Raw genomic sequence first — 25,952 nt, 5'->3', positions numbered from 1 at the left:
CTTGGATAATTCAGCATTAAAGAAGTTTCCATTTCTTGGCATTTTTCTCTTTTTCTCCCCATTTTATCAATGAGTGTCCATTTTAATTCATTCATTTATTGTGGCTATAAGACGACATCTTGTTGCCACAGTGATAATCAGGACAAAGTCACAGGTCCCCTCCACTTCCTGCAAATGTTTAAAACGGGAAGTGGCTCCCTGAGTGGACTTCCTTTTGGGGGACAGGGATTTTTCCATGCGACTTGCAAAGCTTCTTCTAAAATAGTTTGTTTTGATATAAAAGAGACAAGAGGACACACAGAGAAACTTAAAAATGTCACATCTTAAGGGGCTCTAAAATATCTACTCCTGCCCCACGGTCCTGAAAGTGAATGCTGTCTGACTTCCATTTCCCAGATTCCCCCGGGCTGCTGAGTGTTTCCTGTCAAGTGCCCAATCACACACACGTCCGCTGCTCCTGGGTGGACTCGGTTAAGACCTTCCTGCCAGCCCAGTACAATGCCTCCTTCAGGTAAGAGCTGCTTATTGCAACTGAAACACCAACGTCCAAGGTCACATACACAATCAGATACGCAGATGATAAATATAGCACACGCCCCACAGAGTGTGTGAGTCTCCCCTTCTGTTTCCTGTCTAACAGTGCTTTCCATAAACACACTTAAACATCTTTAACACAACAGAATAACTGATCAACGTGTTTTGTCTTGTTGTCCAGGGGCACTGGTCATGAGTGGAGGTCATGTGTCGTGGATGTCGCCCGCAAGCATTGTGATGTAGATGACCCCGCCTTCTGGCAGACCATTCACACTCTTAGAATCACAGAGACCAACGCCCTGGGGTCTAAGACGACATATGCCCGCTTTAAGTTACACGAGCTATGTAAGATCATGTGAAACACGCATGCACACACACACACACACACACACACACACACACACACACACACACACACACACACACACACACACACACACACACACACGTGTGAATGGGATGAATAGAATTAATTTTCTTGTTCTTTCTGTCACATTGATATCACTGATGTATGTCTGTGAAGCACGGTGTTGATTTTCCACCAAAGGTTGATCATGTTACAGTTTTATCTTGTTTTCATATTCAGCGCTGCTAAAACTGGCTGCTGCGTTACTCAAAACCAGCTATTGTGATTGGCTTCCAGTTCTTTTGGCTCTGTCCTCACTATTATTTTTATTTTCAGTTGTAACTTTACACTTATTTAAAAAAGCTTGTGAAAACAGCGCAACTTCAGAAGGACGTCTTTTAATACTTCAATAGCTCCTCCATTGTCTCTTCTTCTTCTTTAGACTAAAAGCAATAGACACATTTGTTTTGTTAAAAACAGGTGGTTAATATTGTTTTTCTTTTAATTCAAGTAACTGTGAAACACATGAATAAATGAAGATATAACAGTCTGTGGAACAAGATTAATGAGATGGATAATTAATGAGTAGGTCTTTTTCAATTAAGTCTGCAACTTTCTCCCCTCTGGTTCTCATCCCGTCTTTTAAATAACATGCCAACCCAATAGAAATTAGTTTTCTTTCTATTCCTCTCCTCACAGTGAAACCAGACCCTCCAGAGACTGCGTCAGTGAAGGAACTAGAAGGTTTTCCAAAGAGGCTGATCGTCTCCTGGAATTTTCCCTCCTCCTGGCCGGAGGAGGATGCATTTCCCCTCATGTTTCACATCAGATACAGACCACTGGGCTCCTTGTACTGGTCAGAGGTGAGTTAGCAAGGCCAGAAGGTTTCATCTCAGTGTTAAATCAGAGCATCAAGCTTGAGATGGATTGTGGGAAAGAAAACACAACTCAAAAAACAACGTTATTATTATTGTAACTCAACTCTAAAATATTAACATAACTAAAAATATGAGTCATAATCTAGAAGTGAGGGAAAGTGACTTAACCACAAATCATGGGTCATCATCATAATAAATGGCTGTTTATGTTATATAATAAAAGGGTAAACCAAATTCATTGAGTGGAGGAAATCAAACACGTGTCAGATGTTCACACGCTTCATTTCAGTCTTCTTTTGTTTACCAATAAGAACAATAATAAAGCACCAATAATAATGTTGACGATACAGATCTCATACATTGAATGCCGCTGTCACAACCTCAGCCTTTCTTTCTTTTAACTGCTACTTCCTTGTGCCGTCTCTGTCTCCATGGATCAGATCTACTCTGAGGTGAGTCCAGTTGTGATATTAGACGCCCTGGCTGGCCACCTCCACCAGGTGCAGATTCGAGCCCGCGATGAGGTGAACTCAGAGAGCCAGTGGAGTGAATGGTGTCCCCTGCTTCTCATCCGGCCCTGGGAAGGTCAGCAATTCACAAATACCCTGATTTCTAAATGATTAAGTTAATTAAAGAGAGATACCAGGAAAGCACATGGAGAGGAGGATTTATCATGACTATCAAAACAAAAGATATGTGTCTAATCAGATCTGTGCTTGTTTGTTTGTACTACAGCCTACACCACGCCTGACCCCACAGAAGAGCTCCCACCAGATGACATATTACAAGACTATAACTTTCCCTTCGACAGAAAGCTTGAGACCTCGACTGCAAAAAATCCCAGTAAGATTCCTTTTGTTACTTGAGTTGTGATTTTATTCAGGACAAACACTGGAGCTAATGTCCTGCTAGAGCTGAACAAATAATCACAACACATATATGTGTATATAGTATATATACTATAAATGTTGTAATACAACAAAGTTAAAAGCAAAGTATATCCTCAGAGAAGGTTTTAGCGTGACGAGTTGAATCACGCAATTTATTTTTAATTAAATAGCAGCACGAGTGTTTTGCAACCGGATTTCTTTGCCAGAAGAAGCAGCGTCATCAGTGCATGCAGCAAAAATCTCTAGGAACATGTTTTTTACTGTTGTTATGGTCAGATAGTACAGTGTCTTCACCACCAAATGACTCCTAATTGCAGTAAATTGTACCTGCAGGGTGTATAAGTGTGTTTTTTACAGTGAGTGCCCTGGGTGAAATGTTAAGTACGTAGCAGCTCACAAACATGTTCATGTGGTAAACACACACACACACACACACACACACACACACACACACACACACACAGTTTGGGCAGTGGAGTAAAAAGCTGCTGTCACATTTCTTTAAGCTGGTCTTCTGTGAACCAGATGTCATCTTCTATTTTTGCTGTCATTTGCAGATGGGCTCATAAATGTCTGTTTTTGTTTTATAATCTTCTAAATACCAAAATAACTGTTTTTGCACATTGTGTTGTGTTTTTAATGTTTGTCTGTGTTGTTGCTTTGTTTTACTGTTCAGAACAATGTTTTGTTGTTTGTATGTGTGTGCGAGCAAGTTGTTTACTCCCTGCAGTGCGATAAATAGATGTTTCTGTGGAAGCTATAATGGTGGATTTAAAATTAACTTCCCCCCAGAGAGTAATTCAATCTGAGAACACACACATACATTTTTTTCTTTCTTTCTTTCTTTTTGTCTCTGAAAAACATGGGATGAAAGTGTGTGAACATTTAACCGTGTCTTCCTCTCTCGTCTATATTTGCTTCTTCATTTCACCACACTTTCACGTCTCCGTCTTCAAATTATCTGTTCATCTCCGTCCCGCTCGTGTCGTTGACCTCCCTCGTTGTGTTCTTCCTCCTTGTTCCATTCCAGATCCTGTAATTGATGGTGAAGGTAATTTGGTGATTTTGCTGGTTTTGTTCTCCGTGGTCATCCTCATCACCGTCCCCTCCCTCTTCTATGTCATGTGGTAAGAGACTATGACACACACACACACACACACACACACACACACACACACACACAAAAGCTGCAGTTGTGTGGTCAGTCTGTTTCTTGGATTTAATTTTTTAGGCACATTTTTTTTTCACTTTACTTTTTTATATTTCCAGGGTGAGGCAGAGGCGGCGTGATCACGTGACCAAACAGGAACTCAACTCGATGGTCAAGATGAAGTCCATGCCAATCTAATGTAAGACACACACACACACACACTGACACACACATTTCAAGTCATTTTTTACACACCTTCTTTGTTTGTTTGTTTGTTTGTTAGCATGATTTCAATAAAGCTACTCAACCAATTTCTATAAAGTTTTGTGGGGGAATGAGGAATGAGTCAGGGAAGAATCCATTACATTCTGGTCTGGATCTGAATCAGGGGGCAGATTGGGACATTTCTGAATGACCAATGCATTTTGTGAAATTTGGTGCAGATTCACATAAAAGTCTGGTTCCAGTGAATTTAAATGTGGTTTCATAAGAGTTCTGCTCAGCCTTGGCAGAGGAATGTGCTCTACTGAGTGCCATTCTAGTTCCACATTTGTTTCATTGCGCAGATGTTGTGAATACGTTCTCGCTGAAAGCTGCATGTGGTTGTTTGTGGAGATAGTTTTAGATCTCTTGAGGGGTGTGGTGAAGCAAATTAAGATCCCAATTAAGTGGAGCTTCTTTCAGATTTATATGACTAACCACAAAATGCTCTAAAATGGGAGCAAAGCCAGTGAGAAAAAGTTCAGCGATCCTCTGCCGAGAGTCAAAACTGAGATGGTTCAAAGTGCTGCTATAAACAACATTCTGACAAGTCTTCAGATATCCAGCCAACTTGTGATTATAAGTCTAACACACAACACACAACACACACACACACACACACACACACACACACAGATTATAACCCTGTAAATATGCCTTCACATGTCTCATCCTGCTCTGTTATTTAAATATGTGCTCTCAAGACACTGCTAAATATACATGTATTTTAAATTAGCTTTTTTCTCTTGCACTCTCCTCTCCCTCCTAACTTTGATTCCTCTCGTCTCCTCTCGTCCTCTAGGTTGATGTCAAGTATCCTCTCATCATCAGCCCGTTCTAGGGCTCCTCTCAACATGAACCACAATTCATCAGAGTCCATCCATGATCCAGGACAACAGGGACAAACCCATACCGGGAACTGCAGAGCAGGTTAAAAACTTGCCCCAGTGTATAAACGCTGACTGAAGGGTGGTTTGTTGCATAAATCACACGTGCAGGATTTTCCTGGACACATTCAATGCTTACACCTGACTGCACTACCCAGAATGCATCAGCAGACTCCCTTCTACTGTCCACGGGGACACAGAAAACAGACCTTGCTCTGTTTCTTCACTTCAGCAGCTTCACTGCCTCCACAGACTGTCGGAGCGACGCTGCACCAGGACATTTGAGTTCACTCACAACCGATGCTGCTTCAGGTGGACTGACTCCTCGACCCGTGCGGAGAGGGGGAGACTATTTTTAACCTTTGGAACTTTAGGTAACAAATCATGACAGGAAGTGCAGCTGCCAAACAGGAGAACAGAAGATGTTTTTTCTTTGTGGGACAACTTGCTTCTTTTTTCCCACCCAGAACTCCTCACTTTCTTTCTGTTTTCGTGACATTCACATTAATGTGTGTCCGTTACTACACCGACCGACTCAACGCTGTGAAGGAAGCTTAACTTCTGCCAGTCTCTGTGTGCGTCTAATGCCAAAAGCAGCAACTAAGGGCATTATAGTTTCGGGGGGGGGGGGGGGCATGGAGGTTAAAGTCCAGGGTGGGTGGCCCGGGTTATTTAGACTATATTTCATTTATGACAAATGATTTTATATGTTGCATGATGTGCTTGTTTTAATTGTCTGATGTCATTAGTACGTGTCACTTTGTTTTGTTTTACCTCTTTTCCCATCCATCCACTGTTCCTGAGTGTGTGTGAAGAAAAGACGCACATGAACAGAAAGAGATTAGAGAAGAGATACAGGCCTGTCACAGACCACCAGCATAACTTCAATAGTTAGAACATTAGAATATAGATATTCAGCTAATACTTCTCTCTAGACTGCAAAGAAACAATTCCCTCTTTCTTTGGAAATGGTTTAATGTCGTTTTTTCTTTAAGAGATTAAACGGCCTCTGCCAATTTAAATTTAATCCAATTTTTGTAACGATATAAATAATCAGCACTTAAACAAAAGAGTAAAAAGTCAAAGCAAATTATAATTCTGCAAGAGGACAACTTCAAATTTCTTGTTTTGTTAAATTCATAGATATTAAGTTTTTAAAGAAAAACTAAATCTTTGGTTAATGAGCCATTTTATTACTCAGAGAAAAAGTATGGCAACAATATCATTTACTGCTCAGAGCTTTTTCAGAAGAGTCCATAAAGTTTGTTCTCTATGTTGAGATTTCATAGCAGTTGCATGATGATAAAAATTAAAAAAAGATTTAAAATTAATCAATAAATGTTATTAGTGCGATGCACCTGATGTGAGCTAACATCACTGAGCTGCTGCAACATGGAGACAGACCATGAAATGGTTTGTGGACAGTTACTATGGAAACAATTAGTAGTTAATTACACAGCAGGGGGCTCACAGGCAGATTATAGGGATGGATGTTGATGGGGGCGTTTGCTGAGGTGATTCCTCGCATGTTTTAGGGTTATGGGTGAAGTTTAGGATGAAATGAAAAAGTGGGGCATTGACACAGAATCGATGAGAATGAACAGATGCAGTTAGAGAAGAGCTGGTTTTTACCTGCGGCAGAGTGACGTGGCAAAGAACAGCTCCATCTCCACGACTCAACACAACACTGAACTGTCAAGCTTCCACTTTGCTCAGTCGTCAGAAGAAGAGTTAATGCAGCTGAATCTGAGCACGTTCGTTGGTGGGTGCGTGCACGAGACGAGACGATGATTGACAAGAGCGACCCTCGCTCACTGGACTCGTGTCTCTCGACCCTCCAGCTCAGGAAACGGTGAAGCCTCGTCCATCTTTACTTACAGTCAGTTCAGTGTGTTTGTTCTGTCTGCACCCACAAACCTTGCGTCCTGGCTGACTGAGCCACAGACGGAAGTGAGAGTCTGTGCTGATAAAACATTTCTTTCCTCCTTTTGTTTCTGTCGGTTCCGGCTGTTCTACATTCTGTTGATCCAGAGCTGTGTAGTTATCAACTCAGTTGATCGATTGACTGTAGCTTCAGAAACACAAGGTGCTGTATGTTCTCTCAAGCTAGCTTGACATATTATGCATGAATCCAGTTGAAGCTTTTGTTGTATATTATTGTATATCACACTCTAAAAAAGTACATATGTATGTTATAAGTGATGTTTATTTGTAGAGAAAAAAACGTTGTCTTTGGGATAGTTTCACACACATGGTTTAACTCAGTCGGTAAATTAGCAGTTGATACCAGATTTACAGTTTATTATATTCAAGATTGGGGAGAACGAGGTTCGTGATCTGTTCAGTATTTTTTGCACAAGCCTGTTCACAAACAAACAAGCAAACAAGCTAGCTGCAAAAACCTAATTTGTTGAGATAAAAAAGATTTAAACAATCTTGGATCTGCGCCAAAATTGAAGGACTTCTTTCTTTAACGGAAATCTGTTCAGAAGTTTTTGAGCAATCCTGTTCACGAACAAACGGAAAAAATAACTTAAATATGGAAGTAAAAAAAAAGTTTCTGGATCTGATCCACTCCACTTTAAAAACATTTTTTTTAAAGTCCTCGGAAAATTGGTTTGGTAGTTTTTGCGTAATCCTGCTAACAACAACAACAACACCGACACAGGTGGAAACAAAACCTCTTCTGCGTAGTTATTAACAATTCTGACTTCATCGTGTTCTGCGTTTCTGTAGAATCAGTAATTTCTGTGACATTTCAATGCAAATTGTTAAAATGACAAAAACATCGACTGACTGAAAATAATCCATGTCTGCAGAAACTTCCCACTATTGTGTGTTTGTGTCTTTTCTCCCCAGTTATATGAAGCTGTTGTTACTGTACATTTACTGTATGGACAATGTGTTTACTGAATTCATCTTCGTCCAACGTGCGTTTCTGTGTTCACTGTTCAGTGTCGTTCACGTCTTTGTTTTCAGATGAACCGCAAATTGATCTTAAGTTTTTCCTGAAATATTCTGAGCTCCTGTCTCAACACTATCACAGAAAGCAAAACCATTTAATTTTATCATTTTACTTTGTAGATTTAGGTTAGATGGGTGTGAGCTTAGAAAGGATTAATTATTATCATGGATTTATCGTAGCCGGCGTGAAATTCAAACAAATGTAATGCTGCAAAAATCTGTGGTCAACAAAAGCTAAAATTCAAAATTGATTTGAAAAATAGCAATTAAATGAATATAATACTGTATTTTTAACTATAACCCTGAAAAATTCAGATTCTTTGGTTCCAGAATATAATTTTTTACAGTTTGAACGAGAATTCTCCCCAAAAGATTTTTATGATAAAAAAAATATTTTTTAAAGTCAGATAATATCGATCCATCACATTGAGTGTTACGTGTGTGATGTTTAGTATCTGAGCGTTTTCCACCCAAGTTATTATTCTTCATTAGTTTCAGTGGTGTTTTCTGTTTTTGTGGAAGCACTTGTGGTTTTTCTCCGTCTTCTCCGTGATCCTCTGCAGTATGTGACAGCAGATGGAGCCTCTGCTGGTTTTAGTTCTTACGACTCAAATTTCACTCAGGCGTCCATTCTCAGATGTACATAGTCTTTTTTTTTTTTTTTTTTTGCTTTTGTGTGTACGACAGATTTCACTATAAGCTGTTTTTTTTTCTTCCTGTCTTTGTACGTTTCTGTGAAATAAAGACTATTTTATCACAACTTGTAACTTCTGGACTTTATTCTTGTATCTGATGCATCTTTTCTTTCCTGCGTCTTCTTCTGTCTGTCCCATCGGCTCTAATGTCAACTGTCTGGGGTCCAAAACAATTTTAAACTGTAGCCTTGAACAAATGAGCCATTGATGGAGACGGTCCGTCGTCTCTTTGTCACATCGTTGGGATCCTTTGAGCTCGCGGTTGAAGAATTGACCACATTTCGCCTGAAGCACGTCGCTTCTTGTAGCAGCCTGTTCGTGGAGAGTTTCCATTTTCTGACTGTGACGGTGTCTGATGAATCCCAAATGCTCAAGCTGCCTTTTGTTGTCTTTGTGAAAGAGGCCTTTAAGATGAACAACTGATTTGAGATTGCTCTGGCATTCAGGCACCACTTCCCTTATTGCAAACATGTTGTCATGCAGGATTCAGCTAATGAAGTCCAGGGTCCTCAGATGTTCTCTTGGCCGTCGTCGATGTCAGGAGGACGACTTCTGTTTCTCTGTAAACGAGGAAATCTTCGGCTCCTTCTTTTCTGGATAACAGTCGATGTACAACAATCGTTTGTCTCGTGGAGAAAACATCCAGACTCACAGAAGCAAAGTGTGGACAGTAATTGCGGACATTCAGTTTCTGTACTTTTACATTTTTTGTGTATATTTTCAGGTGCTTTTAAATTTTACCTGAAGTTTTTCTTATTTTTCAAATATCTGCACTTTCTCCTCCACTACATTTTTCCAAAGCATTACAGAGTCCTTTGACAGGTAACTTTGAATTTAAACATTTGGTTTTTGTTCTATTTTCTGCCAATAACTGAGGTGAAATTTAACGTCTATAACCATGTGACACATGCATTAACACAAACCCACAGGATAAATACATGAGAGATTTTATTGAGATAAAAAGAACAATGCATGAAATCTTCCAACTTTTCATATTTTCTCAAGATGAAAAAGAAAACTGGAAAAAAACACAAATAAATAACATAAAATGTGCAAAATTCACAAAATATTGCATCGATGAAGGTCACGTTGTAAAACAAGCAGCAGTAAAAGTAGCTTAAATAAATACTTGAAGTAATTAAGTTATTCATTTCTGCCTTGGACTGAGTTTGCATAACTCCACTGTAACACAATAATTAAAATTAGTTGGAACATAATTTAAATAAAGATTAAAGTGCAATGAAATAAGAAAAGAAAACCTATAAAGTACCCAAACGATAAAACCTATAAATAAAGATTCTTAAATTAATCTCATGTACCGTTTCTATCTCATCTGAAGACTCGTTCGACGCAAACTCCACAGAGAGAAAATAGATTGTTATCAAAAGTCAAACTAATCGAGAATCACTACAGCTCACTGCCGCCACCTAGCGAACGAAAAGCACCACTACAACAGCTTCACGAGAAAAAAAAAAAATCTGATGGAAATTTAAAAATTGTTTCGGCTCAGATTTTAAAAGTTTTCAACTTGAACTACTGTTGAAAAAAGTTTTTTCCGTTTCATAATATAATCATGTACATTCAAATAGTACAAGCCTCTTAAACCCATTAAATACATTTGATTACAACATATTCATATTATTGTGTACTAATTAAAAAGCAGTATCAACAATACTGTTTAAGAATGTGTGATGAGTCTACATCTAAAACAGTGTCATGATTTCCGCCGTGTCTCAGTGATTTATAATATTCATGAACGACATCCCTCACCACTAAAAAGCCAATTAAGAATTCCAACATGTCGACTCTACTGAACAGTATCATTGAAGTACAGTAGCATAATAAGAAAGTAGCAATAGGTCACATACAGCAAGTTAACATGTCATATGTAGATATTACTTGTACTGAACACACTATGGTAAAAGTTACCCCCTTGAATGTTATAATTACACAAGAACCTGCCTAATGGAACTTTCAATTATCTTAAGAGAAACCGCACAGCCTCCGAAATAAGATTTAAAAATAGAAAATCATTCGTCAGACTTTGCTTTTGTTGCAACAACGGAGCCAAATCTGTGAAAACACATACCGATGATTGAGCTTCCTGTTTAAAACTGGACAAAGAATATTTTTTTTTTTTACAACAGTAAGAACCAAGAAAAATAATTGTCAGAAAAAGAATGTACAGCATCTTCAACATCATCTGTTAGAAGTGGAAGAACTCTCCCTCCTCTCTCTTGGAATGAGGATGTTTCCAGCTAAATCAAACAAACTTCATAAACAAAGACGAACCACCAGCTCAAGAAACTCCACAATCATCGTCCGTCTGAGAGGCTCAAAGGTTTGGCACCGAAAACAGCTGCTGCAACTCAGACGTGCAGAAACGCTCCTGTTAAAGCTCGAGTGGAGACAAAGTGAACGTCAAAGATTGTTGTTGTGTGTTGGTTTATAAATGTACTTTTAAAGTATAATGAATTTCAGAACCACGAAGAAGTTTAAAAGCACAGTGGAGTAAATGTGAGGGTGAGAGTGACACTGCTGACCACGTGCCGGAGTGGAGCAGCCTCTGGTTGACCTTTGGTTGACTTTTCCTAGAGTAAGGACGAGGGCGGCTCGTGGTAGTTAAGGTGATTAAGAGTTCAAGGGCACAAGACATGATGTGAACATCTGTAAGTTCAGCGGACGTGAAGACTCAAAACCCTCATCTGTGTTTGTGACGTTGAAGAAGTCTCTGCTGAACGACGAGTCAAAGCTTTTAAAGGTCAGAGACAGAAACTGAAGAGCAGCAGCTCTCTGTAGGTTTCTACTGGATTTCCATGTTTCCGAGAAAAGAGAAAAATGCGCTTGGCACTTGACTTTGAAAAGCGAATCCGTTGCAATCTTATTTTATCTCATAGCAACCGTTTCTTCATCCAACAAATAAATCAGAAAAAGATTGATTTCCTCTTCACCTAAGCTGAGAAGTGTCTTGTCCTTCTGGCAAAATCTTTTAAAATACAATTTCCACTAAACCATTAAAGTCATGAACATATCCTCCAGTTATTTCAAGTATGTAAAAGTTGTTTCTCACATTTGTATCCACATCAGACCTCTAAACGTCAATGGCCACCCCGTGTTTGGTGGAGATCACATCCCTGGTTCCCGTCAGATACATGAGCACTGAGCACAGGTGAGGGAGCGTCGCCGTGGTGCTGATGTACAGCCAGTAGGGGATCACTGCCGTGTGGCCGAAGGGGCACATCCACAACCCGTGGCGCACAGCATCCCGGACGTGGTGAGTCGCCATGGAGATGAAAATCATCCACGGCAGGGAGCACCAAGCGTCTTTGAGGCGTCCGATCCACATGAGGAAGCGGAGGGAGAGACAGAGCACGGGGATGAGAGAGGAGCAGTGGAGCGGAGGACGCTGTGGGAGAGACACGGCAGCCTTGAAGGAAAGAGGGGGAAGGAATGAGCCGTAAATACTTTGGTACAAAGAAATCAATCCACAAATCTACAAATATAAATACTTCAAACTGTTTATTGGAAGAGCTCAGAATAAAAGTAAGAAACTAATCATGATCAAGACTTTTCATCAAATCTTTTACTTATTCAGTAAACAAGAAAAAGTTTCACATGTAAACAATGACTTAGAAAAAAGAAATTGTGGCTTCACTTCTTTAACATTCAGCTCTGGTCTCACACAAGTTGCAATAAAAATATAAAAACCAATAAGGATTTATTGGGGCCAATGTTGATTTAAATATGAGGGAGTAAAAAATGTACGATACCGATAAACAACTATATACATATATATATATTAATATTACCTTTCTATGTCATAAGAGTTTGATAACAACATCGGGGCAATTCATATACACACACAGTTTAATTAGATATATGAGAACCTCATTAAAAGGTGCAGGTCTTACCTTGAGTGACAGGGATCCAGCCATGTAGAAGTGGTCCAGGTCTATGATTGATGCCAGCAGACCGGCCAGCAGCACCTCGTACAGATCGCTCTTTTTCCTCAGTCCAATAACAACCGCCCACGACCACAGCCCCACCAACCCGTGTGTGGCGTTGTCCAAGGCAGCGCGGAGCCACAGGTGGTTCTGGATGACCGACATTTGGAGGGCGTGGTCCGCCACCACGCAGAACATCCCGAGGCCCGCGGATGCCAGCAGGGAGGCGGAGCTGAAAGTCTGTAGGAGGGCCTGAGCTTTCTCAGTCTCCACAGCCAGGCTGAGTGGTACAGGAGCACCTTCGCCCCTGAGGCTCAGACCCAACAGCGGGGATGAGGAGGGGGAGGAATCGAGCTTGGAGTAGAATCCTTGCATGCTGACGGACGGCAGTGGGGGCCAATCGCCACTGAAGGTCAAAAAGATTCAGGTAGACTGGAGAAGGGAGGAGAGAGAGGGATTAATGAGGGCGTCACCCTCTTTCCTCGGCCTCCACACTCACAAAATTGAAAATAAGTTGTTGAAGTTCCCGTCACTTCTGCTGTGAGGCCAAGATCAGTGAGGCCGTCACTGAGAATCACTGTTTCACTCTCACCAGAATTTTATGTACTCGAAATACCAAGTGGGAGTACAGAAGTAAATTAAGACATAGAAGTACATAAACTGAGACACAGCAATAGCTTCCAGAGAGGTTGGACTACTGCTGCAGCAGGAGGGCAGCAAGTTACACCATCAATGAAAGGAGGCATTTTTACATCACTTCTGAGATGAGAGGAAATATATCACTTCCAAGTTAGTTTCATTCTTATCGATTTGTCTCCGCTGAATTAAGATAAATGGAAGACGGGATATAAACTGTGTGGACTTGTCTCTGTTTTGTTGTATAAATGATTCTTTCTGGACACGTTCCTGAGTGAACGTTTTATAAAAGCTGCTGATCGCAATTATAAAAAAATAAATCATTCGTATTACCAATAAATACAGCTCCTTATGACACAGCACATTATCTCATATTAACTGATGTGACTCTGCTTCATCAAGAATAGACGGATAGATACGTATTTATAGAAAGATAGATAGATAGATATATAGAAAGATAGATAAATAGATAGAAAGATAGCTAAATAGATAGATAGAAAGACAGAACGATAGATGGATAGATAAATATATAGACAGAAAGATAGATAGATAAAGATATAGAAAGATAGATAAATAGATAGCCAGAAAGATAGATAGATAGATAGATAGATAGAAAGATAGATAAATAAATAGAAAGACAGCTAAATAGATAGATAGAAAGACAGAAAGATAGATAGAAAGATAGATAAATAAATAGAAAGATAGCTAAATAGATAGATAGAAAGACAGAACGATAGATGGATAGATAGAAAGATGGATAGATAGAAAGATAAATACATAGACTAAGATCTATAAATCCTCCTCCTCCTGAAGGTGAAGCTGTTTTCGTTCCTCAGGATGAAACATGGGTTAGCTGCTGGTTACAGTCTCCACCTGCTCACAGCTGCAGGTTCACGTTAGCATGCTAACCGGGGTTAGCGCCATTGACGCTCGTCCCGACACGTTTATGTTGGAAGCTGCGTTTCGATTCTTCATCGCTCATCTTCACCAGCGTCCCCGAGGCTAACAGCTAGCCTCAAAGCTAACCGGCTAACAGTGACAGAGGAGGCTGGCAGCTAGCTTAAAGCTAAGCGGCTAACAGTGACAGATGCTGCTGCTGCTGCTGCTTTGTGTTGGCGGACAGCAGCTAATTAGCAGCCAGCTAAGCTAACGCCGCTAAACTCCACAACACGACCCGCGTCGCGTTTTACTGAAAACACGTAAATAAACCGTTTCCTGGTTTCATCGTCGTGTTGTTGTTTTTAGGAACAAACACAAACACTCACCACATCTCCCCGCATCCGCTGGCGCCCACTCTGCTTCTCTGCTGTTGGTATGGTCGAGTTAACTGGTGACGGCGCTTTGCTGCCACCCACAGGTCAGGGGAGGAACAGCCGGGAACAGCAGGTTCACACAGAATAAAAATAAAATAAAAGTAGAAAGAGCTGAATACAAGAAGGTCTAACGCAACACAGAACCAAAACTACAAACGTTCTGTGCAAATGAAACTTTAACTGTTCAGAGAGTGTGCAGAGGATCGTTCCTGAGTCTGACGTCCTGATGGAAGAAACTGTTCTTCAGTCTGCTGCTCCTGCTCCTGCTCCTGCTCCTGCCCCTGCCCCTGCTCCTGCTCCTGCTCCTGCTGCCAGACGGTAACACAGTGAACCGTCCGGATGATGTCCGCAGACATCGCTGGAGGTAAATGTCCTGGACGACCGGGAGACCGTTTCCATTTCTTTCATTCAAGTGTTATTACAGGAAATCTGATGCATTGTTATGATCAATAATGAGGAATAAAACAATATTCCACAAAAGATCAGTGGAAAGTAAAAGGGTCAAATCAAAAGCCTGAGTGGGACAGAGGGCAGTGTTCTACACGTTTTGAGTTTTTACACTAGTTTTTACTAAGTATAGTTTAGTGACATCTAGTGCTGAAGTCGCAGCTGAATACCCCTCCCTTCACCCTCCCCTTCAAACATAAGAGAACCTGTGGTAAACAACAACAACACGTAACAATAAATAATTAAAATGTCCAGTTATTTTGATATTTTTCAGTTAAAAACACTACATTAAATATTTAAAATACATATCCTGATTGATGCTGTATTTTGACATGCACTGGTGAAGCCTAATACATTTAAAAAGAGATGTGTGCTGATATTATTAATCAGATATACTGTATTTCAGATGACAATAGATATCTGACAGTCCATCTAGTCATCTTGTTGTTCACCAGTGTGTTCGATTCAATGTGGTGATAATTTATTAATGAGATTAAATCTTGTTTTAGTAAAAATACTTGATCCAGCAGATGTAAATAAGGAGAACGTTGGAGAACGTTGGGCCTCGGCGAAGGTGCGACTGCTTTTCTAGAAAAAGAAAGATAGAAAGAAACGAGAGCTTCCCTGAGAAGGTGATGAATCGTCAACAAGCCAATAATGAACATTTTGAAGGTGGCCGTGATTGATTTGTGGGTCACGTGATGACAGAGGGAGGAGACGTGACTTTAGAGAAGGGCAATAATTTGAATAATTCAGCACCATGGACAGACACAGTGACAATAACTGTGTTCGAACGTTTCAGCACCACAGACAGTGCACAGCCTCTGCTGCCCTCCAGTGGCCACAGGCAGGATCTTCTTTTCTCTCAAATCAATGAAAACATTTTAAAACAGCAGCAGCAGAGATTCAGCTTTACATTTGTGCTGCCAGTTTGCAGCCATGAAAGAAGATTAATAAGATAAAATAATTAGTTAATAAAATGAAGTTTCATCTCCACTGTGGTTTTCTGCTCCTTCGTTAGCTATGAAAAAAAGACTAGGAGCCAAAGTGTAGATGCAATGGATTGGACGTATCTGCTCTAAGATGGACACCACCTGGAAAACACAAACAAGGTCGTCTCACAGCAAAATAGTGGCGAACAGAACATGAAGCCCAGGACAGGCCCAGATGGAGGCAGATCACTGAGGCCTTATGCCGCTGAATGGATGAGGAGGAAAGAGGAAGCAAATGAAACATGGACACAGACAGAGAGAGAAAGACTGAATGGGCGGAACGCTGAGGAGAGAGTGAAAAGCAGAGCAGAGATTGTGTCATTCATCCAGTTATCAGTGAAAGGTCAAACCAGTCATTAGAGCAGAGCAGGGCTGTTAGAACTGACAGGCTCTGGATGAGACACACACACACACTGGAGGTTAATGTGGATCACATTGTGGCTGCACACAAAGAGAGCGTGTGTGAACATTTCCGCTGTCGTTTAATTAAAGCTCAGTTGAGGTGAAAAATTCTAAATCGTCAAACTATTAACTCGTTTTTATTAAACGCAGAAAATGTGATTTTCTCCAACACAAAAACCAACAAGGACAAAAACAGCCCCGTCCTCTTCTTCACGTCATGCTCCATCATTGTAAATATTAATTGGGTTCTCATAGACGCCACAATCTAAAAGAAGGAGAAAAGAAAGTACAGGCCAGTTTGAGCAAAGCGAAGGAGGAAAGAGTAATGAATGAAACACCCACACAAGCAGATACACGCAGGAGTCCAGCTGACGGCTGTTAGATGGTGTATTGACTCTTCCTGGGTCTCGGGATCGCTCTGCCAGAGCTTGTTAGAATAATGAAAGAAAGAGAGGTGGAGAGAGAGAGTAAGACAGAATGAGAGAGAGAGAGAGAGAGGCCGGAGGAGAGAGAGGTATAGGTTGAAAAGGAAATTTGGCCAAATTAATCTACTATTTCCTTCTCGTCCCATTATTCAGTTGAATATATCTGTTGTTGTGGTAAAAGTCTGAGAAGCGTTTTAAAGTTTTACACCAGTTTAACATCAAAGTCACTAAATTAACTTCAGGACAAAAGCAGCCAGTCGCAATTATCAAAACTTATTTCAAGATTTTTAGAAAATGTATCGTCAAACCCTTCTGTATGTCGAGAACCTTTCTGTCACAGTCCCAAAAGTCGGGTGGTGGTGAGACTGGAGACGAGCGGACTGTGGCGGAGACGAGCTCCCGTAACTACAGGCTTTTCAACTTTGCAAAAACTTTTAACCTTCACAAAAACCCTGAAGAACTTGAAGAAAGAAAGTGAGAAAGCATCAAAAGTTCACCTCTAAAGTCCTGATGTTTGTTTCCAACCCTTCAAACAGTCGAGGTTATAACAAGTTTAAGAAATAATAAAGACCACAAATCCTCAGCGGTGACAAACCGGCTGAAGATACTTTTTTAAATGTCAAGAAAAAAAACCCATGAATCATCGATATAATGAATCTGAAACTGTAAATATACTTTGGCCCCGGCAGCCAAATTGAGAGAAAATGTTGTTGTCACAATTATTGATTTGAAAAACCTGAACTGAGGCCGTGTTTGTTTATGGCTGTGGGAGGTAAGAAGCTTCAGCTCTGTTATTACACTGAAATATTATCGTGTTGTTGAAGTTGATGCTTTATGTCCGAGAAAGGCGAAATGAGCACGAGGCCTCGGTGTCGTCATTCATTGTGAAATGGTCACATTTAATGGTTGAAACCTGTCATTGTATATACATCTATAAAAAAGACCCCAGGTACAGGTTACGACATTCTACTGCTAATACATACATTATTATTATTATTAAATAATAAACTTTTTGTTCAATGTTAAAGTTACATATCATAGTTTACAAAATAGGATCAAGGAGAATTAAGCCATTATGAATGTCTGGAAAAAAGAAAAAAAACTAAAGTCCTATATGTGTGTTTTTATTATTTGTCCATAAAATAAAAAAAAACACAATGAAACACATCAATCTTCCTTTGAGTAACATAATATTAACTGGTGATATCGGCTACTGACATGTAAACTGCAAGAAGACTTTTGTAAAGGCGTCAGAATTGGGAAAGCAAACAGTATTCTTGTGTTATTGTATTTTACAGCACAGAGCAGAATGCAAAACCAACGCAGCTCGTTTTTAACGCTTCGCTCGACGACCGTGTCGCCGTCATTACAGAGTCGAAATGAAAAACAAAAAAAATGTGTGGTGAAAAAAATAAATTTGAATTGTTCAAATCCACTTAATTCTTTTTTGTTCTCTTACAATCCAGGTCCTCCTCTCCAGGCGCTGAAAGCAGAATGTAAAGCTAATCGTCTAAACAAGCCAGACTACAGATACTGACATTTCCAAAGTGTTAGTCCTTGTATCGAAAAAAAAACAAAAAAAAACGACCCGCCGCCGTCATTTCTGACTCGGCCGTCGGAGGCGAACAGATTCAGAGTCTGATTGAGTATAGGCTAGTTTTGTGGCGTCTCTGTTAAATGGTTGTTTTATACAAACAGGAGCTGCAGGGTTCCTCAGATTCATCCCAAAGTTTGATTCCTGCACGGTTTAATGCGGTATCGATAAGGACACACACACACACACACACACACACGCACACACACACGCACGCACGCATGCATGCACACAATTTTCTGGGGTTTCCAACCCACGACGAAGGCAGGCACAGGCTTCAGGAAGCTCGATGAATCGTTTGGGAACCGTTTAGTTGGGGGTGAAGTTGAGTCTTTGGCATGATGGTTTAGCTGTATGGGGACTGCTGTGGTGACTACACACACAAACACACAGTATTTATGTGTGTGTGTGTGTTTGTCTGTGCAGTGCTACGATTTTAGCGGAGGGTTAAAATTAAGACTATCAATCGATCGATCAATAAAAAAAATTTAAAAAAAAGAACAAAAAAAGTTTTTTCCTTTTCCTGGAGTTGATCTGAAGAGGAGATGCCCTCAGTCAGTCTGCTGTGGCCCATCACAGCCACCAGGGGGCAATATAAGCCTATTGGTGCTGATATCACTGCTGTTGTTGACGCTTGTTGCTGCTCCTGTTGCTGCTGTTGATGATGATGATGATGATGATGTCGCTTTCAGAAGCTCCTCTGAAGATCTTCCTTGTCACCATTTAATCCCAAAAATGCTGAGTCGCATTATCATTGTCTGAGTTCACCTCTGTGTAACCTTGGTGAGTGAGTGTGTGATGGACAGAAACGATCAATGCACTGTATCCTTGAAACATGTGCAAAATAGAAAAAAGACCAGCCGCCGCCTCCTCTTCATCTTCCTCCTCCTCCTCCTCCCCCTCTTACTTCCTGTCTCCCTTCTGGAATAAGACGTTTAAATCTGGAGAAAGAGACAGAGGCAGAAATTAGGAACCTTGTTTTCTTTGGTAGCAAAGACAAAATTCGTATAAAGTACTTTGATTCGATTTCGGCAGAGATGCTAACAACTCACAAACACGTCAAAGAGCCTAAAAGATTCAGCGCGGAGGATTTAACGACCTCTGGTGGCGTGTTTGCAGGTTGCAATGAACTGGATAAACTCTCTTTAGAAGTGTGTATAGGAGACATAAGAGGAGCCTCTAAAGCCAGTGTTTGAGTAGTTAATGTGTAAGTTACAGTAGCCTTACTTTAGTATGATATTAATATATAAATGTACTTTGTTACTCTCCACCTCTGCCTGCGTGTTCCTCTCCCTGTTTCTCTCGATCGGTCTTCGGTGATGGTCACATTATAAAACGCTGTGGGCCCACATTACGAAAACAAATCATAAATCTGTCGCTCTCTTCCACTATGTGTGAACTGCACCTGACTGGCTTCACCCTCCGGTGGTTAAACCCATCAGCTGCCGGTCTCTCCCAGGTGCGGCCACGTTTAAGTGTCCCGTGGTTAAAGGTGTAGGTACGGTCACGCTAAAAGCCATTTCCTGTTTGCCTGCGCCTTCACCGTCAACATAACCGCCGTGAAGGACGTTCAACATTTCAGCATTGGTCGTATCTACGTCTTCCACGGGTCACGTGTTATTACCACATGATTTATAGGGTGAAACCTTTCAAATGAATGAAACGGGACAGCTCTGAATTTCACCTCAGTCCCTGAAGGGGTTCCGCAGAACCCCCGCCACCTCCTCTGACCCCCCCCAACCCCCACTCTCACCTGGGTCATAAAACGAACCCGACTGTTATTGCTCCTGACATCAACACACACACACACCGACCTGCAGATATGTGACTGAAGTTCCAAGATCAACTGGAAGATGAGGGGTTGTCGACTCATTACAAGAGGTGTGTGTGTGTGTGTGTGTGTGTGTCTTCCCTCACCACATGAGCAGCAGCAGCATTCCTAACAGCAAAGGGGAGAAGAACGTGAGGAGCCTGGCAGCTCTGCCCACCGGAGGTTCAGCCTTGTGTGGTGCATTGGAAGAAGGGATGGGAGACGTCTTGGTTTCTGGAAAAAAGAAAGAGAATAATAATGATTTTAAATTTAACTAAACTCGACTAAATCCTCGTTCTAATTTGCCCTTTTTTTATTTGCCCCCCCCCCCGAACATCATTTTGATGAATGGACACCGAAAAATGCTCAACCTACCGAGAAGAAGCAAACAGAAAAAGAAAATACAGTAGAGAACGAAATCAATTCTAATCTGCAAGCTCAATCAATACGGGACTTGTCAAGGCAGTTATGAAGTGAACTGGACAGAGGAAAAAAATCTCACTTACACTGAAGCTGCGGGGATAGTGAAGGACGGAGAGAGAGAGAGAGAGAGAGAGAGAGAGAGAGAGAGAGAGAGAGAGAGAGAGGGAGCAAAACAGATAATATATGGAGACGGAAAGAAGAGATAGTGAATCGCAGGATGAGGTAAAAAAAAAAACCCTGAGGTGAAGAGCAGGAGGTGGATAGATGGAGAAAAAATGGAGGACGTGCACCGTGGAAGTTAATAAATCGGTGTTAGGGGGAATAATACACAATGAAAACGTATCCTCTCACAAACCCCTGATAGACTGAGGATTTGGATTTTTCAGCACATAATGAGACTGGTTTCCCATTCAGGTCGCAGAAATGAGGATTTTTAACTTTTGATGCGTCATGTTTTTCTTTGTCCATCTGTCCGTCCCAGTCTCAAAAGTTATATCTCAAGAATGAAGTCGAATGTCTTCAAGTTTTGACAACATGTCACTTGGAAATGCAAGAAGTTTGATAATTAACACATTTGTACGATCTGTACGATCAGTAACGCCAAAATTCCAATTCCAAGAGTTAATATTAACCAAGACAGTAAAATATGGATCTTAAATATTTTGTCTAAACATTAGCTGTGTTTTACAAAAGTATTAATTAGTTATGAATAATCAATTTATTGACTCACATGTAAATTAAGTATAACTTTAATTCTAAGCCTCTGTTACAACATTTCCTGTCTGGAAACGCTGCTTGGACTCAAAGTTGAGCATAAGCAGGTTTCAGCTCTTCTCTTCGGTTTGCATTGAAATAAAAATATTACAGTTTAACGGTTTAATGTTTTTTTGAAAAAAGCAGCTATTGCTACGGCTGCAGGCGGAACAATAGATATTAACTCGCGTGATCTAGAACCAAAAGCATTTCTTTTTCTAACCGGAGAGAGAATATGATTTCCCTCTCCTTCCAATTAATGACTGTTGTGTAGTGTCGGGGTTGGGAGTCGGGAGATATTAGAAGGAAGCAGCCAGGTGTGAAATAGAGAGAGAGTGCAATGCTTCCAGCCCGCAGCCAAACATTGTGCTTCTGAGTGGTGAAGGAAAATAAAAGTTATGCAGAATTGATGTGACGCGGTGGTCGAGGACACGGAGACAAGACAAAGAGAGGAAAACACATCTGCGTGGATGGTGAGTGAGAAGAAGGTTTTTGCTATTACTTTCTTTGGAAGTGGCGTTTAGAGTTGGCTGCTTATCAAACACTGACGCATCGGTAGAAACAGGAACTACGTGTTCATAAAAAGTTCTGGACGTGAAGGATATAAAGAGTGATGCGTCTTTTACAGGTTTAAAAAAGAAACAGAGACGGTTGCAACTTTTTAAAGCTGCAAACGATCCGCTCTTCACTTCCTGGAATGTTGTTGCTAGGCGATGGCCCACTCAGTGATGTGGTGGGCTGAGCGAGATTCGACAGAACACACACTGAAGTGCCACAATCTACTATTCTGGTTCATCTTCATGAAGCGTGCGTCACCTCACAAACAGAAATTAACCGTAACAAGGGAGGTGGAGGAAACAAGGCAGAGGCAAGAGGACAGATAGAGAAGAGAGGAAATGGAGAAAGTGGAAATGTGTGTTCGGACTGCACGCCACACTATAATGAGTCTATTAACTTCCTTTTCGGCTGAGCGGACAGGAAATATTGGCCAATGTGTAGATGTTAACAAGCTGAAAAAAAAGAGAAGAGTTGTCCCTGACTGAACCTTTTGTGTTTATTGGTCCGGTCATCGACAGGCAACCAGATATTTTCCTTGTTTTCCTGCAGATTTCTGCCTCATGAACATTAACAAACGTTAAAGTTACATTTCTACTAAAGTGTTTTAAGTAAATATGTGTTTTTTTTTACTGCTTTTCCATCAAATCTGACTTTTGCTCTCTGTTTTTTTTTTAACGGACAAATTGAAAATTTTAGATTTCAGATTACATTTCTTACTTCTCAACTGCCTTTATTTTAAAGACCCGAGGGGATAAAAAAAAAAACAGAGATATTTTATACATCAGTGGGGGAAAAAACGAGCTGCCCGCTAAACAGATGAAATCAGTCACTCAGGAAGTAGCATCTGTAAATAAAGTGGAGGGAACCAGAAAAACAGATGAAGTGTGACGTGGGAGGGAGGAGAGGGAAAGAGAGGGAGAGATAGAGACAGAGAGACCTTCAGGCAAAAGAGGGTGAAAGAGAGAAGAGAAAACGGAGAGAGGGACGGGAAGCAGGGAGGCAGCAGCTGGATCGAGAAGAGGCATGAGGAGAATCCCAATAACCTCCTGTTCTGTTCCTGAGAACAAGAATAATACAATGTGTACCGAGCGTTTGTGTGAGTGTGTGTGTTTGTGTGTTGTCAGAGGGCGACGCCGTGCATGTGTGTGCCGTGCTGTTTAGACATGTCTGGGTTAGAGCAGCATGTTCTGTGTGCGCCGTGTAACACGTGTTTTTCTAAACATGCTCATTCAGTGACGACTGTGGTGACGCTCAGCGTGTGATGCTGCACGCGTCCAACTGGAGTCACTGTTGTATCGCAAACACCTGAGAGCTGAGAAGCTTCAATGGACAGAGACGGATGAAGGTTTCAGACTGGTCTGTATATTTCACTGTTTTGCCCTGACGATGTCATATTTATGTTGTTGTATGATTATGACTTTATCAATATATTGACATTCAAGATCAATGAAGTAAGAGATGAATGATGGTGGACCACAGTGTAAATGTGCTGTTTTATCAATGTACTAATTCAAACTCACAGCGTCTGTAAAAGCTCAGGCTCCAAATATCATTTTAGAAAATACAGTTATTTGCTTTCTTGCCTACGGTGAGATGAGAAAGTTGACATCGCTCTAAGCTTCGCATTAAGACTGGTATTAGGAGGAAACAGCTAATCTGGCTCTGTTGTCTGAAGGTCAGAAAACCACCGATCCACCTGCAGCAAAATAAGAAGAGGCCCAGGATTCATTGTGCACCGCTAACAGAGCTAAAGAGCTACGTGGGCGATGCAAGGGCAACAAGAAGCTGGTGACGCAAACCGGATTGGTTTGGATTTAAGTTCGACTCTATAGTGCTCCTGAAGGATGTGGCTCCTCCTTATTTCTCGGCAGGGTGCCGTTACTTCCTGGAGTATAGGAAGTCTCAAAATATTCAATCACACGCTGCCCCCGTGACGACACTCGGGTTTTTCTGGTAACTAATGTTTTGAATATCACACAAGCATCTGGGGACGGTGCAAATGAATCTGCACTTTAGAAGGTTTCAATCAGCCACATGCACGATGAAACCCGTCCACTTTCATGAAGTGTTCAGATTTTCAAAGTGCGTCCTGCCATTTTTGCTGCGTGGCGGCAGAGACGTGCACGACGCTGCGCTCAGACTCGGAATGTACATCTTGTTGTTCGGGGATCATCGGCGCGTTGAGAGATTTGGATTTGACGAGCGAGCCATCTTTGATCTCTGCCGCATGCCAACTAGATAATACCCACAGACAGTTGTTGCCCTTGTGTGTGTGTGTTAGTGTGTGTCAGGGCAAGCACGGAATATAATGACCTACAATGAGTTTAATGTTAAACGATCATTTATATTGCATTAAAAAGACCTAGAACGTGCAGGGTTGTCATACTGTAAGTTAACTCAAATTGAAATTGTAGTAGAGACGTGAGAGTTTTTTAAATATGGCAGCGTCTTTTCCCAGAGGCGGGTGAGCAGAGGCTCTCAGGCTGATGTGTGCAGATTTGTCTGGAGGCTGCCGGATCTTATAACTTAAGCTGCGATAAAAGTTCAAGGCTATCAAACGCTTACAGTCTACTCAATTTAATGATAAAGGAAGTTATTAACTTAACTTAATTTCATACCTAACTGGTTCAGGAAATTCACTGTGTGACAGCCGCGAGCACAAAGAACAACATTAAACAAGGGATACAGCATTATCTTCACAATGATGATTCTACAGCTCAGGGACCTCAACACTGATAAAAACCAAACGGCATTAAATAAATACTCTTAATATTTCTACAACTATTATTTTAATCTTCAATCCTTTGGCAGTGAAAATTCAGTCGTGATCTTCGAAGGACAAACCGTAGGAACTTTCCTCTAAATGTTCCCCTGGTGCCAACGTAAGATAACGTTTTTTTAACATGTACATGATTTGGTTTATTATCAAATTAAAACAGTAAAATTAATTTTAGAGCGCTGAATCAGTTTAGTCGACTGGTTTTGTTTTGGAGCAGCAGAGTGTTTGTTTTGAAGTCAACTGGTTCTGGTACTTGACTCATCCACTCACTCTCTCCCCTGGGGAAGGAGCAGAGAGTTTAAAACTCACCGGTAGGAAAGTCTCCTTCGGTTGTGGAGGTGATGGGCAGAGGATCTTCAATCCAGGGAGTGGCGTGGACGGCGACACTCCAGTCGCTCCATGTTCCGATCTCTGTGTCCTTGGCCGCCACCTGCGGATCACAACATATTTGGAGTTCAGACACAAGAATCTGCAGAACAAACGCTGATTTGTTATCGTGGTAAATTCTTTTAAATAGCACTTTTCTTGTCTTAATTTCTCAAACATTTACATTCACACATCACCTCTGTATCGCTCCATCTAGTACTCAAGCTCAACTTGCCCAAAGACAGTTCCTCATGAGGACTGGACGAGCCGGGAATCAAACCACGAAACCTCTGATGACTGAACAACCTGCTCTACCTCACTCTACCTCCGGAGCCACAGTCTTAGCTTCCGACCACTTTGTAAACCGACGGTAGCGGCAGGTGGTCGTTAAATCTATAACTTTTGACATTTGGGAATCATTTGAAGAGACCAGGCTCTAACTAGATTTACTGTGTGTGAAACTTGTTTCCGTTAGCAGTGGATGGACGTGTTACCTGGATGATGTATTCCTTCCCCGCGTAGGCATCAGTGATGGTGTGGAAGGTGCTGTCCGATAACTCCACCTAAACAACAACAAGGGAGCAGACCAGGTTAGCGATCAACAAAAAAGAAATCATTAATCATACACAGATTTCTGAATCCTGTTATTTCACCCCAGGGATATGGAATTTTCCCAACTTCAAGAATTATGAAAATTCCCCACTAAAAATAGGAAGTTATGAGTTCCTGAGTGAACTTTGGGTCTGGATGTCCTTCTACTCTTAACCAGAGCTCTACCCATAAATTATGTGCTCAGTATAGAAATCCAGGGCCGAGTCTTTAATGTTTTATGGTGGGCAGATTCAGCCGTGCCATAGAGTAACCATGTTTTATTCAACCTCATTTATTTACAACACACCTTTCAT

At 41.1% G+C, this 25,952-nt stretch overlaps 3 protein-coding genes across 8 annotated transcripts in view; 1 reads left to right on the top strand and 2 right to left on the bottom strand.

Moving 5' to 3' along the window:
* The window catches only part of il11ra (interleukin 11 receptor subunit alpha), a 41,805-nt gene extending 33,594 nt beyond the window's left edge, over positions 1–8,211 (top strand). Inside the window, exons 5-12 of the mRNA XM_020104236.2 lie at positions 397–511; positions 716–879; positions 1,580–1,743; positions 2,199–2,343; positions 2,494–2,601; positions 3,679–3,775; positions 3,918–3,997; positions 4,862–8,211. Coding sequence (XP_019959795.2) covers positions 397–511; positions 716–879; positions 1,580–1,743; positions 2,199–2,343; positions 2,494–2,601; positions 3,679–3,775; positions 3,918–3,996 — 872 coding nt within the window. The 3' untranslated portion in view covers position 3,997; positions 4,862–8,211. The remainder of the gene's footprint in view (positions 1–396; positions 512–715; positions 880–1,579; positions 1,744–2,198; positions 2,344–2,493; positions 2,602–3,678; positions 3,776–3,917; positions 3,998–4,861) is intronic.
* Positions 8,212–9,536: 1,325 nt separating this feature from the next.
* tmem267 (transmembrane protein 267) lies at positions 9,537–14,590 on the bottom strand. Of its 3 annotated transcripts, none has more exons than XM_020104212.2 (3): positions 14,451–14,590; positions 12,517–12,981; positions 9,537–12,032 (listed from the first exon to the last, which is right to left on the bottom strand). In XM_020104212.2, the coding sequence occupies exons 2-3, from the start codon at positions 12,922–12,924 to the stop codon at positions 11,697–11,699; spliced, it is 744 nt and encodes a 247-aa protein (XP_019959771.1). In that variant the 5' UTR covers positions 12,925–12,981; positions 14,451–14,590; the 3' UTR covers positions 9,537–11,696. The 3 variants fall into 3 exon arrangements, with proteins under 3 accessions (XP_019959771.1, XP_069369661.1, XP_069369662.1); XM_069513560.1 differs by having other exon boundaries at positions 13,963–14,452; XM_069513561.1 differs by lacking the exon at positions 14,451–14,590 and adding an exon at positions 13,825–14,444 and having other exon boundaries at positions 12,517–13,666.
* Positions 14,591–17,634: 3,044 nt separating this feature from the next.
* cntfr (ciliary neurotrophic factor receptor) overlaps positions 17,635–25,952 on the bottom strand; it is a 198,614-nt gene continuing 190,296 nt past the window's right edge. For all 4 annotated transcript variants that reach the window (XM_069513854.1, XM_020104218.2, XM_020104217.2 and 1 more), the window contains 4 exons: positions 25,542–25,610; positions 24,991–25,111; positions 20,276–20,402; positions 17,635–19,299 (listed from right to left, as the gene is read on the bottom strand). In XM_069513854.1, the coding sequence (XP_069369955.1) occupies position 19,299; positions 20,276–20,402; positions 24,991–25,111; positions 25,542–25,610 (318 nt within the window). In that variant the 3' untranslated portion in view covers positions 17,635–19,298. The remainder of the gene's footprint in view (positions 19,300–20,275; positions 20,403–24,990; positions 25,112–25,541; positions 25,611–25,952) is intronic.

Source organism: Paralichthys olivaceus, chromosome 18, assembly GCF_024713975.1.
Source record: "Paralichthys olivaceus isolate ysfri-2021 chromosome 18, ASM2471397v2, whole genome shotgun sequence".
In the NCBI taxonomy this organism is placed as follows: domain Eukaryota; kingdom Metazoa; phylum Chordata; class Actinopteri; order Pleuronectiformes; family Paralichthyidae; genus Paralichthys; species Paralichthys olivaceus.
This window is presented reverse-complemented; position numbering and strand designations above follow the sequence as displayed.

Bases quoted from the DNA above. Each gene is read 5' to 3' on its own strand.
- tmem267 (XM_020104212.2), bottom strand. From the start codon at position 12,924: ATGCAAGGATTCTACTCCAAGCTCGATTCCTCCCCCTCCTCATCCCCG. The intron at 12,033-12,516 runs GTAAGACCTGCA...CTTTCCTTCAAG, and splicing joins CTGGATCCCTGTCACTCAAG to GCTGCCGTGTCTCTCCCACA.